At 54.5% G+C, this 13783-nt stretch overlaps 1 protein-coding gene across 1 annotated transcript; it reads right to left on the bottom strand.

Annotated features, from left to right (window-relative positions):
- Positions 1–6370: 6370 nt before the first annotated feature.
- On the bottom strand, positions 6371–13362 carry RPL3 (ribosomal protein L3). Its single transcript, XM_019660618.1, has 10 exons — positions 13261–13362; positions 12126–12318; positions 10821–10989; positions 10103–10238; positions 8883–9069; positions 8284–8444; positions 7650–7751; positions 7125–7220; positions 6627–6746; positions 6371–6471 (listed from the first exon to the last, which is right to left on the bottom strand). The coding sequence occupies exons 1-10, from the start codon at positions 13261–13263 to the stop codon at positions 6427–6429; spliced, it is 1212 nt and encodes a 403-aa protein (XP_019516163.1). The 5' UTR covers positions 13264–13362; the 3' UTR covers positions 6371–6426.
- Between the last annotated feature and the right edge of the window lie 421 nt (positions 13363–13783).

The following is a 13783-nucleotide window of genomic DNA, read 5'->3' on the forward strand; positions in this document are numbered from 1 at the left end:
GCAGACCTCCCTGAGCCCCCCATGCTTCAGATGAGAAAACGGAGGTCCACGCATTGAGTTCTCAGGGCAGCTAAGATGGGGGCCAGGCTGTCCCTGATGCTCAGCCCAGTCACTGTCCAGTCTACCACCCAGTCAGAGCAGATTCGATTTACCGTTGGCGTCACACATACAAAGGCATCCTCCACGCTGCAGGATTCCTCTGGAAATGGCTCTTTTGACACGAGGTCCCCGTGTAGCGGGCGCTCCTTCGTTCGCCTGCCGAATGGAATGCCCAGGCTTTCCTTTAATGACTCTCTGGTCATTAGACCGTTGCATTGTATCCAGGTTTGCGCAATTGATCAAGAATTGATCGAATTCCCAAGTTCAAAGCCTCGTGTAAAACAAGCTCGTTCTGAGAGCCAAGCCAATAGCTGGGGGCCATTTGGCCCTTAGGCTGCCGATTTCCATCTGTGGCTTAGTGGACCTGGGGTGCCAGACCAGACAGAGCCATGTGCTGGCTGTGTGAGCCGGGGTGAGGCAGCTGCCCTCTCTGAGCCCTGGTTTTGCCATCTGTGAAATGAAAGTTATATTGCCTTCTGATAGGGCAGCCACACACTCGGTGTTTACGGATGGAGAGTGTGGGCCAGACGTTGAGGATGGACCCCATGCATAGTAATACATTTTTTGTATATATGAATAAGTAAATGCGCAGTGTGGAGCCATGGAAAGCTTGGAGCCGAGAGGGCCTGCCTTTGTTATTTATGGAAAGTGCCCAGAATAGTGCCTGGCCCCAAGGAGGCAGAGCAAGGTATTAGGCACAGTCCTGGATCACTGTGCTTTTCGCAGACACTCCGTCCACCTTCCATCCCCCACTCCGTGCCCCAGGACGCTGACCTCTAGGGGCTGCATCTACCCAGCTCCTTTGCCAGCTTCCAGTTGGGTTCAGCCACAGGGAGTCACCCGCAGGAGATCCGAAGGTTAAAGCCAGTGGTGTGCTGGTTTAATAGCCAGCTCTCTGAAAGAAAGGCCCGGATGTGGCATCACCGATTTTCCTGGTATAAATGCTTTCACGCGGGTGGAGATGGACTCACTGATGAATGGGTGATGGCGTGATGTTTGCATGGGCCTTAGTTTGCCATGCTAGGATGTTCAGGGTCATGGCCACAGTGGGAAATGGTGTGGTTCTGTCCGTGTCGATGTGTGTCCACAGGCACTGGTGTGGGAATGGGCTGGTGTGTCCGTGGGAGTTGGTGCCCTCTCTGCTCGGAGTCACCTCCGATAAAGTGGGGGTGATTATAACACTCCTGCCTCCTTTCAAGGATATTGCATGAGCAGGGTGAGGAACACCCCCGCCTGGCTGGGTGCCCAGAGGGTGGGTGGTGAGTCTTTGCATCATGACCGTTGCCTGGGTCCCTGTTTTGTGCTCCAAACTGGGCAACGAGGCTCCAAGGAGTGGCATGATGTGGGGCGCGGGCCTGCTGGAGGAGCCATGGGGACGAGGTGGTGGCCAGCAAGGATGAGGAAGTCGGCCGGCTGGCTATCTTTAGCGCCTTCTCTCACAGCACTTTTCCTCTGCCTGGCTGTGTGGGGCTGGGGCATGGAGGCGCCACTTCTCCAAAGTCACATGAAGCCAATGACCTGGAGGCCAGCTGTGGGGCCAGGGCCCAAGGAGGGTGGGGCTGGCTTCAGGACCAGCCCTTCCACCCCCACCTGTCTGCTGGCAGCCCTGAGGGCAGCATCCCCTTCCACCCCATCTATCAAGCAGGCAGGGGCCCATGTGAGCCTGCGAGGGGGGCGGAGGCCAAGGGACATCAGTGCTGCAGTGGCTGCTGGGAAGTGGCGTACCCTCTTCCTGCAGGGGCTTCCAGGCCTCACTGGTGTGGACGGTGTGGTACAGTGGTTAGCACTGAGGTTCTGGAGCCAGGGTTTGCATCCCTGCTTCACCACCCCTGAGAGTCTGACCCGAGGGGCCTTTGCTGAGTCCCTCTGTGCCTCGGTTTCCTTATTAGGAGAGCAGGAGTGGGAACAGGAGCACCGGCTCACAGCTCACGGGACTGTTATGATCGCTCGGTGAGACGCGGCATCTAAGATGCCTGGCAGACACATTCTGGCCCTATGGCTTAGAGGGTTCTCTTTCTGGGCCCCCAATTTCCCTATCGTGAAATGGGAATAGTGGTTGTCAGGGTTACATAAAGGAACTCTGAAAAGGTCTAGCACAAGGTTTGGCACACAGTAGGTGTTCAACAAATGAACGCGCATCCTACTCTTTCTCTCTTGTGCTTTACAGGCCTCTAGTAGCACCCCAGCCCGACCTGTTGCACACTGTGTGCCTCTGGGCAAGTTGCTCATCCTCTCTGAGCCTCAGTTTCTCATCTGTGAAACGGGGTAATAACAGAAACTGTCTCAAGGGGCAATCCTGAAGACGGAGTTTATAGAGAAGAGAGTACTTAGGATGGTGCCTGGTAGGAGTGAGGTACTCACAGTTACTACTACCTGCCAGCTTGGGCACTGCCCTCTGAAGGCACTCAAAGTCGTGTGAGTGCCGGTCACTGTGGACCAGGGGCTGGTGCGGGTGGGTCCAGGGGGCTGGTGGATGCTAAAGACATGGTAATGATCCTGACATTTTAATAGTTCTGATGTGTTAAGAGGCCCCGATGGTTCCTGAGTGCTGCTTCCCTCATTTCTGGGCCCTGGGCATTCCTCTCCTGCCTCCAGTAAGGTTTGGGTCAGGCCCCCTCGCCTCTCCGTGGTCCAGTCCAGCTTCGGAACCTGATGCTGAAAGGGTGGGGAAAGCTATTTGGGCTTCTGGGAGCAGGCCAGGAGTCTGGACTCAGGGTGGGGCTGGGGGTGGGGGGCATGATGCTGGAGACCTTGAGTGCCAGACTTGAGACATCCATGGCGGGCAGGGGACCAACAGAAGATTCAGACAAGTAGCTGCGCGCTGAGAGCCGATGAAAGGAGGCAAGGCTGCTGGAAGCACAGGGCTGGGCGCCTGGGGTGTGGGGTGTGGGCGTAGGCGAACAGAGGGGTCCGGAGCAGTGCAGGCCCCACTGGTAAGGCTGTCAGTGAGAATCCAGGGGAGAGCACTTTGGGGTGAGCCAGCTGTCCACCCCCCACCCCCCCACACCGCCCAAGGCCATTCCCAGGTGAGCTCAGGGAAGTCACTGGCTGTTGTGCCTTTTAAGGTGATAGTGGCTCCCGCCACCTCCTTGTTCCCACTTGCTCAGAAATTCCCAGCAGGTTTTTTGTGTTTTTTTTTCCAAGAGGAATGGAATGAGGCTCCTTGTTCTGTCACCGCAGAATTCCAGCGAGGCCTGTCTGGGGGGGGGGGGGTTCTGGTGACAATAAACCCACGCCAACAAGCGCTCAAGAGATGCACCCTTAGTGACATGCACAGACAGACTGCAAGAACAGAGACAGCCACCTCACTGACCACAGGCCCACAGAAATGCCTGAGGACCCCGGGCTGGGACACCCAGACACACACACAAGCACAGGTGAGCGCCAGAGATGCAGAGAATAACATTTATTGAGCACCTACTATATGCCAGGCCCTGGCTAGGGAGGCAGGGGGGATCCAGTCCTGCCTTCATGGAGCTCCATCACAGACCTTCCCCTGGGGACCTGCCTCCTCAGAACCTGCGCCTGGAAGCCTCGCTCCCACCTCAGGGCCTTTGCGCCTGCTGTTCCCTCTGCTTGTTCTCCCTGTAGGGTTCCAACAGGCTGGATGCTTTACACCCTCAGATCTGAGAGGCCTCCCCAGACCCCATCACTCTATCCCAGCGGCCTGTTTTATTTCTTCACCCTACCTTGTTTACCTGTGTTTACTGTCCACCATCCCCAACTAGAATCTAAGCCCCTTGAGTTCTAGAAGGGTCTTTGAGTTTGCCACTGCTGCCAGCTCCTGGAGGAGTGCTGTGTCCACAGGAGCACTCAGAATTTCTCGTGTAAAGCTGATCCCACACACGTGTGGCTGAGCTCCTATACTGCCCCCAGGAAGCCCCTCTCGTCCATCCTAACCAGCTAACTCCAGCCGTTCTGCACACCCACTGGGTCTTCCTCATTTGGTGCGACAACCACAGTGGAGGTAGCGAGTCACCACCAGATGAGGCTGAGGCTTGGAACTGTTGTGGGACGTGCCCAAGCTCACTCACTGGCCAGAGGCAGGGCAGAAACAAGGAAGGTGGGGGACGTGGGGACGGTCAATAGACAAGGGCTCAGCTCCCATCAGGCAAGCCTGCCCCTAACAGGCATGTCGCATGTGTGGGGACACGTAAGGGTATGGTGACAGCCTGTTACCTGGAGGTGTATCTGCGGTGCTGGGTGTGTGTATGCATGTGTGCGCTTGTTGTCAGCCTGGGGGCACACAGACTACTCTTCTGCCCCGGGAGCCCTTTGTTCCCTGGGCCCCACATCCCGTCATCCTGGCTATCTATACCCACAACTGGGGAGAGCTCGGGACAGGAAGCAAGGCCCAGCCAGGATGTCTCAGACCAACAAAGCCTTTCCTACCTGGGCTGGGTGGGCAGCTGGACTCCAGGGCTGGGAGGCCCGCTGGGTGGATGGGTGTGGGGGCCCTGCTCAGGCCCAGGTCAGGGACCAGGAGCCCAGGCCCCATGCCTGGTTCTGCCTTGGGTAGGTCCCAACCCGCTCTGGGATGGTCTCCAGGGAGCAGGGGATCCAAGGAGACCCTGGTATGGGAGGGGACTCTGCCCCTCCAAAACCTGTAGGGAGACCCTTCTGCTGGGGTAAGGGGCTGGCCCAGCTGGGTGCCACCCCCTGGTGGCTCCATCCTGAAGTGCAGCTCCAGCAGCTCTGGGCCCTGGATCCTGATGGGAGGCACTGCCGGGATAGTGGGGGTCTTGTGCATTAACCCAGAGGTGGCAATTTAGGCCCACTCCCCACCAAATTTTGAAGGGGCTCCAAACTGCTGGGAGGGACACAAGGTGGGCCCAGGCTAAGGACTCCTGCTCAGTCCACTCCAAGCCTCACCTGCCTAAGAACCCATGTTGGCAAGCTCCTTGGAACCTTGACCTACATTTTTATGGCCTTTATTTTTTAGTTGCAGAAAAGTTTATTAGAAGTAAAAATACCTTTCAAAGAAGCAGAAGTGGGTCTGAGCAGTAGAGAAAAAGTAGAGAATGGCTCAAGGGCCATTATTAGAAAGGGAAAAGTACACTCGAGTTTGGAGCCTGAGCAGAGGTAAGGCTCAAAATGCTTTTAAAGGCCTTTATTAATGGGAGTGCCATGCTGCCACTTCCAGCAATCATCCTTGAGACACCACCAGGTACATGGGATCTCAGTCCACACCTATCATTACCCCTTTTCAGACAAGTAAAGGATCAGAGGGCACTAGAACCCAGGTGACTGGAGGTCCTGCCATGCCAGTGAGCTGCTCCAGGTGTGACCTGCCCTCAGCTGGTCGGTGCTGCCAAGGCAAAACTTGCCACAATGTTCTACAGGAAGCAGCCTCAGCTGGGAATAAGCAGGCATATGCATCCTGCACACCTGGAATCCCTTAAGGGTGGGCAAGAGGGCTCAGATCAGAGATGTTGAGCTTAGAGCAACTGAAAACATCAGCATTCTGGGGTCCCCGATACGGGACAGCAGCAGCTCACAACTGCTGGTCAGCATAGCACAGGATGGGTACCTCCTGCAAAGAGGGTGGCACTGAACAAGTCCCACAAGGCAGACCCAGGTCAGGATGGGCCCAAGGATTTGACTCAGCTGGGTGAGCCTGGACCAGGCATTTGACCTCCACATGCCCGCGTTCTCACCTGGAGTGAGGCTGGTTGAGTCAATTGATGCCACCAGGGCCTTCCCCAGAGTCAACACTGTGTCCCCTCCCAGTTCCAGGTGCAGTGCAGGCCTTGTGACAGACCCTCTCCCACCTGTCCTCCCAGTGCCAGAGCTTGGGTGCGGGTTACAAAAGAACCTAAACAAGCCTTAACTGGATCTCGCTCCTGCGTGGATTAACTAAATTACTCACGTGTAAACTAAAAAGACCCAGGGTCAGCCCTGCCATGCCCATCAGCACCAAAAGCACCAGGAACAGCAAGTCCTCATCGCCTCTTCCTATCTCCACAGCTGCCACCCAGACTGTGCAAACACTTCCACAGCTGAGCCCCAGCGGCCTCACCCTGGTGACAACTTTGCACAAAGCTCACCGCCTGCTTGCCCCAGGGTGGCTTCACAAGTTCAAGGGCCGACCCAGGAGGGGCTTTTACCTCCACCTACAGCAAGTCTGCTCCCAGCACCAGGGCCAGTCAAGTGGTAGGGCAAGAGAGAGCAAGTGGAACCAAGAGGCCAAGGGCAGCATTACTCTGGGAGCACAAGGCCCGTGTGGAAGAGGCCAAGGCCAGGACTGGGAAGGTTAAGTCAGAGTCAGGTGTCACTGGAAAATAATTTTTATTGAGATCCCACCAGCTGCACAATCTGTTCCTGACATTAAGCTCCTTCTTCCTTCGCGATACGGTCTTTCTTAAGTGGTCCCTGTGGAGAAAGGTGCGGAGACAAGGTTAGAAGTGGAGACAGGCAGGTGGCCAGGAAGAGTAAGCCACACCCCCTAGTGGGATCCAATTCTGAGCCAGCCTCCCAGCCAGGAGCCACCCAAACCCCAGGCGGAGGGCAGCTAGGTAGATGCTCACCATGAATGCTTTCTTCTCCTCCACGGTCTGGAAGCGGCCATGGCCAAACTTGGAGGTGGTGTCGATGAACTTCAGGTCAATCTTCTCCAGGGCCCGCCGTTTGGTCTGCACCAGCAAGGACTACAGACCCAAGAGAAGGTTAGTTAAGAGCAGGCCTTTCTCCGCACCATCGTATTTCACAGGCCGGAGGGCAGAGATCAACTCGACCTGAATCAGCCGGTCCTGCAACCAAGGCTGCTCCCCACCCCTCCTCATGGGGTGGCCCATTGTACTGCAGGAGCTGCCCCTCCTCCACATGGGAACACAAGCAAACAGCTGAGCCAGACTGGAACTTCCCAGGACATTAGACGATGTTCAAGGAGCAGCAACCTCCCCTTTCCTTTGAACTCCCGTCCCTGACAAAGCTCAGCCTGTCTGTGGGCAGTTTCTTAATACTTCTCTCCCCTGCAGACCCCCCAGGATCCTGGTGCAAAGGCGACCCCTGGCCCCCAGCCTCACCTTGCGGAGGGTGAGCACTCGCTTCTTGGTTCCCACCACACAGCCTTTCAGCATGACGAAGTCATTGGTCACTTCACCATAATGGACAAAGCCACCCTGGAAAAAACAAGTCCATAGGGTCAGCAAAGATCAAGCAGGGGGCTGGAGATAGGTCAGCCACCTGACCCCAGGGCTCTTCTCAGTAGGAAGGCAGCAAGGAATGTCTCCGCAGTCTTGACTTGGGCGCTGTGCCCAGCGCTCATTCCAGAGCCTTATTACCAAACAGCTGGTCTGGAGAGACCCCACTTCTCACCAGCCAGCTCCAACCAGTGGACTGAAGACAGGCCATTTAAAGAAACAGACAGCCCGGCTGCTGTGCAAGGACAAGCTGACTCTGCAAGCACAGCCCCATGAGCCAGCCAGGGCCCAACACACCAGGGCTGCCACCCCATAGGCGAGGCCTGGGGCAGACTCACAAAGAATGAGGGAGAAATGTGCGAGGCCCAAGGCTCCAGAGACTTTAGTAAGACATCTACCATTACTCACTAGAGGGTTGATGCTCTTATCGGACAGGTCATAGTCGGTGGAGGCGTTGTTCTTGATCAGTTTGCCATCCTTGATGAGGTAGCCCTGGCCAATCTTGTAGATCTGAAACCAGAAGGGAACGTGTGAGTACTTGGGGAGATGGGGCAGGACTCACATGCTCTCAGGTCCTAGACAGGGCAGGCTGGCGCTAGGTTGAAGGACTGCCATTAGAGCAAGTCATTCCCACTCAGCAGTGGGCTGGCCTGCAAAGGACTCTGGGAAAGCAGCTCTGACCTCAGTCCTAGTGATGGGGTATCCCAGGCTCAGAGCAGAAAGAAAAGCCGGCTGGCTCTCAACTAAAGTTACTGCCTTCCAACTGAGACCGTGGATGGAGACCTCTTTAACCTTTTCCAGGGAGAGGAGAGAACAAGGTTCTTATCCTGTCGAGGGTCAGCTGAACTGGAACCACCTTCGAGTAGGGCACCTTACAAATCATGACGCCCAGGAGCCAGAATGGTACCCATCACACATGAGAAGCTAAGTCCCTGTGATGCCCAGAAGCGCCACAGGGACAGGAACCCTCAACTCCAGTAATGGGATCCCCTTTTCCCTCCCTCCCAGGGCTGCTCTCTCCACCTGGACCCCAGCATCTCACCTTCTTGTTGATCTCAGTGCGGTGATGGTAGCCTTTCTGTCCAGCCCGGGCCACAGAGAAGGCCACCCGGGCAGGATGCCACGCCCCAATACAGGCAACCTTGCGCAGCCCTCGGTGGGTCTTGCGGGGCAGCTTTTTGGTGTGCCAGCGGCTGGTGACCCCTGAAACAGACACATGCTGTTATTTGGGGGTCTGGTCCAGCATTCATGTCATTTGGCCCTTGGCTCCTGGGAGTGCTCACGCTGAGTTTGTTCTTTGTGGACAAACAATGACTAGGTAAGTCTGAAGGACAGAGGTGGGTTCAATCTGCCTGTTACCCTCTGTAATTGCCACATCTCAAGCTGAACACCTGTCTAGACATGAATCTTGAATTTTACATGTGAGAACAGGCCTTGGAGAATTAGCCCTGAACCAGACAGGTCACACCCCCAGCCCCCAGCCACAGGGCTGTTCTCAGAAGGAAGGCAGCAAGGAATGTCTCCGCAGTCTGACTCGGGCGCTGTGCCCAGCGCTCATTCCAGTGCCTCATCACTGAACAGCTGGGCTGGAGACCCTCCTGAGAGGCTAACCACAGCAGCCCGGGCCACCACAAAGCTCACCTTTGTAGCCTTTGCCCTTGGTGACCCCGATGACGTCGATCATCTCATCCTGTCCAAACACTTGGTTCACAGGAACCTGCTGCTCTAGCCTCTCACGGGCCCAGTCCAGTTTTTCAGCCACCGTGCCTCCATTCACCTGGACCTCCATGAGGTGGGCCTTCTTCTGGCGTAGAGGAAGCAGGCGCATCTAGGAGGAAATGGACACAGCTTAGCTCCCTGAGCTTCAATTCAAGCTCTCCTCCCACAGAGAAAGAACTGTCATGAACCCCCACTGGAGACTTTCAATGCTGATGCCTGAATGACCATCAGGATGAGCCCACCTTAACAGAGACACCAAGACAGGCCGACTTAACCAGATCCTGGCACCAATGAGCCCGTTTCTGATCACTGTCCTTTGGCCAGTTCCTTTGGGGTACTGCCCTAGTTTACTATGGCCAGCTACCTTGCTGTAAGTAACTATCAACAAAGCCACTTATACGCCAAACAACACTGCAGCCAAGAGTACAAACTGTCAAGTTAGAAAAGAACAAATTCAAGCCTAAAGCTTTAAGATGTGCACAGTGCTGTCCTACAGAACTTTCTTCAGTGATGGATACATACTATAAATCTGTGATGTGGCTGTCACTAACTCAATAGGGCCACTGGGCACTGAGGAATCAGGAGGTGTGTAACTAGGATAATGGCCCACATCACAAAAAGGCACTCACTCTAACCAAGTCAGGTTTGAAGTGCAAACAGCCAGTATTTCACCACTGACGTCTATTTTCAATCAGACATCTAACAGTGTTAAGTTACCAATTCCTTCAACCAGTTTTCCTTAAAATGGGGTCGTTTCCCTAATTAAGAACCAATGGGGACATAGTGCCCTCTGCTGGCAACTGAGACCAAGTGTGGAGGTACTGGATGCCTTCTCAGGCCACTGTCCACATGGCCTTAACCTGGCCCCAGGAACCCAGGATCAAGGACAGGGCCCCCAGGCTGTTCATTGGCCTATCTCCATCACTAGGAGTAAATTTGAGAAACATGAACCAGTCTTACCATTCCCCTAAAATCCTGAGGCATGGCACAAAATCAGTCTGAGCTGACGATTGCCTCAGAAGATAACCGTCTCCCAAATAGGTAGCATCTGATATTCAAAGCCACATATGGTCATAGACCACCTCTAGTCAGGGGGCAGCAGGCAAAAAGCTGCCCTCCTGGGCACGCCGGTGAGCGCTCACCTGGGTGTGGGCGATGACGCGGATCACCTGGCAGTACTTCTTCATGCTGTTGAAGTCCTTCTCCAGCTGCTTCTTGCCATCATCATCCTGCCACTTCTTGCAGTATTTGGTGAAGGCCTTCTTCTTAGATTTATGCCTTCAGGAGCAGAGCAGAGTTGGGGAGGGGCCGGGTGCAGGCCTTCATCACCCTCCAAGGGGTGAGCGGAAGGCACACTTGGGCACCAGGTGGGGATAGGGCTCATTGCCGGCTTCTAAGGAGCCTTTTCCACCAGCAAGCGGAGCCTGGATGGAGCTCATCGGGCAGAGCCGAGCGGAGCTGAGCAGAGGTCCACAGGTTAATGTTAAGTCATGAACATTCAAATAGACAATAAAGCTTGCTCCAGTCTAGCCATTACCCTGACCACACCCCCGGGACAGGACTAGGGGCGTTACACTGCTGCTGTCTCTTGGTTTCCACCTGGACTCCCAGTGCTTTCCAGTAACCAGTACTGGAAAGAGTCCTCAGCCAACCCCCACTAAGCTGACCATGAAGGAATGTCAAGGTGCTGCTTTCAGCTCAGGAAACCATCGGCTGTTCAAGATCTGTCCCCAGGGACGGTTCTGTTTAAGAGGCAACTAACCCGAAAACCAGAGCAGCCCCTCCCCCACTATAGCTGGCCACCCAGCACAGGTGCTCCTCTGCACCCCTAACCTAAGGACTGCATGGCCGTCCCCTTACCAGTTCTTATAGAAGCGCCTTTTGCACTCATCGCTGATATGCTCAGCAAAGATCGTCTTGAAGGTACGGAGGCCTCGAGGGGTTTCCACGTAGCCCACAATGCCCACCACCACCGTGGGTGGCGTCTCTACAATGGTCACAGCCTCCACAACTTCCTTTTTGTTCACCTCTGCAAAGAAAGCAGGTCGTCAGACTTGAGTGGGCTAACTAGAATCCCCAAGAAGGGGCTACTGTGTTGTAGAAAAATGTTAAGTGCTCACGTGGTTTAGACACCAGGAAGGTTACAGAAGCGGGGGCCCTACCAGCAACCTAGACTCCCAAAAGCTGCCCTTACTGCACACTTGTTTGCAGACTGACATTTTTTAAAAAAGATTTTATTGGGGAATTGGGGAAGGGAGCAGTCAAGTTGTCCTTCAAACATAGTTGTGGAGGGTGCAGCTCGCGGCCACTCAGCCCAAGGTGCTGTGTTCCATCTTAGTTGCGGATGGGCATAGCCCACCAATCCCATGCGGGAGTCAAACCAGGAACCTTGTTGCTAAGAGTGCATGCTCTAACCACTGAGCCATCTGGCCGCCTGTCAGCAGCTCAGCTCAAGGTGCTGTGTTCAATCTAAGTTTGAACCGGTAACCTTGTTAGGAGCATGTGCTCTCACCAGCTGAGTCATCCTGCCACCTATTGGCAGCTGAGCTCGGGCGCAGCTCACTGGCCCATGTGGGAATTGAACTGGCGACCCTGTTGCTCAGAGCTCAAGTTCTTACCAACTGAGCCACTCGGCCAGCTCGACTGACTTTTAACTCAAATAAAAATATAGGACCCTAGTAAGGCAAATTAACATCCTAGCCTGGCTCCAGTTCTTGTCTAGCACAGGCATTTCTAAAGCAAATTCTTTATTACCTAGGTAACACACAAGTACTATGAAAGCATAACCAAGTGTCATAATAGCTGAGCCCAGGTAGCCAGTTATCAACTTCCCAACATTAGTATCTATCATGGCTAAGTAACCAGTGCTGTGTCCTGTTCTGCAACTTTTCTACTTTGAACTTCACAACCCAGGGACAGTGTTTTAGGCTAGCATACTTCTCTATGCTGTGGCTCGGCTCCAGTACATCCCTCCACCAGGACTAAGCAGTGTCAGCCATTGTAGCCTCGGGATATTAACCAGCCCTAGAATATATCATCTCCATCCTGCTATCGAGCGCTTCTGTTGACCTCTTAACTCTGCCTTGACAGCTTGGCCCCAACTCATCTGTCCCCACGTGCAATTCCTCCCACCCCACCAGCATGGAAGATGATAAAAGTACGTACTGGATCCTGGCCTATCGACCTCCCGCACGATGTGGGTCATGCCAGCCTTGTAGCCCAGGAATGCTGTCAGGTGGACAGGCTTGGAGGGGTCATCCTTGGGGAAGCTCTTCACCTTCCCGCGGTGCCGGCTGCTGCGCTTCCGAGGCAAGAAGCCCAGGGATCCATGCCTGGGAGCTGAGAACTTCCTGTGAGACTTTGGAGAAAATGACTAACATTAGCACCTGAACTTGTAACTCACTTCTCTTGATTCCCAGCTGCCTCGGTGCTTCTATGAGGATTCTCAGAAATGCTGAATCCAAACCACAGACCAGCCACCCACGCGTATGTTGAACTAGGTTCACTTTTTGCAGGATCACACTTTCTAAAGCAGTATTTCAAGTGAGTTAAACCTTCACCTCAACTCCTTATCTAAATAGGACAAAAGCACACCAAGTGCTGGTATTAAAAATAGCTTAACAGGTGGCTTAATGAGTCAGATTCTCACAAAAATTCTGGAACAAATGGCTGGGTAGCAGATAATAGAGATAAAGGCTCCTCATGCTACGATGACACACATAGGCCACTAGAACTCGACAGAGCCAAATCAGAACATGACAATCAGCACAGAATCTCTGTCCGCCCGTCAAAAAGTTCATCATGTGTGGTTTCTGGGAACTCTAGAGGCCTAAGAACTTGTATCAACCGTCACTGACATTTCAACCACCCTCGCCCTACGTCTCCCACTCCTACCTGCTGCTTTGATTTCTGCAGCTACGCGTTTAATAAGAATCCCAGTACCAAGCACCCCCAACTCAAAGTCCTCCTGGCCAAAGTGCTCATGGACTCCTATCTCGACTACCACTAAAGTGGGGTGATCGAGTCCCAGAAATAATCCATTGAAAATTGTCGGGCCCGCCCGGCACCCCCAGCCTAACTCCCTCCCGATGGCCTCTCGACGCCAGCCAAACGGCAGGCACAAGGCCAACTACAGGCCTCGGGTGCTTCCAAAAATATAACTGAATGCGGATCTCGCCAAGTCCCCCGTACTCCCAGAGCAGGTCCCTGGCACTGGCCGAGCCGCGATGGCGGTGATGGGCCGCGGATTCAGCCACGCCGCCACTGCAGACAAAGAGGAAGCCGCCATGATACTACATACCATCACGCCGCCGAATACTGCCGGTAGAGGTCGGCCGGCGCACCGCGCACGACATATATAGCCTACTCTGGCTCCGCCTCTTCCGGCGTGCGAGCGCGCACCCGCGGCGGACGTCGGGTCAGGGAACCGGTGTCGTTTCCTAACGCACGCTCGTTTTGGCTCTGCGTTCATTCCTAGCTAGAACGTCGATTTCAGGAGCAGGGGGTATGAGCCCCTACGGCAAGCGGCTGGGTACAAACTTAGTGAAAAGCCTCGGAAACTGGCCAAGAGCTGGAATGTAGTAAGCCTACAGCGATGGGCAGCAACCGAACTTGATGAAACACGCCGTTCCGCTTAAGCAAGGTGGCTGCGTCGTTTCTTTTCATACGAAATGCGGTCACCTCTGGAATTGAATAACCCAGCTATAGGCTTCAGTCCAAAGCGCTTTCACACATGGGATCCATTTCCGTCCCACACAGATCAGCGTTGTTGCCATTTTGCAGGCACATCGTGTTGGAACGAGTTACGCCGCTCCCACCTGCTC

Source organism: Hipposideros armiger, unplaced genomic scaffold (genome assembly GCF_001890085.2).
Source record: "Hipposideros armiger isolate ML-2016 unplaced genomic scaffold, ASM189008v1 scaffold_321, whole genome shotgun sequence".
NCBI lineage: Eukaryota > Metazoa > Chordata > Mammalia > Chiroptera > Hipposideridae > Hipposideros > Hipposideros armiger.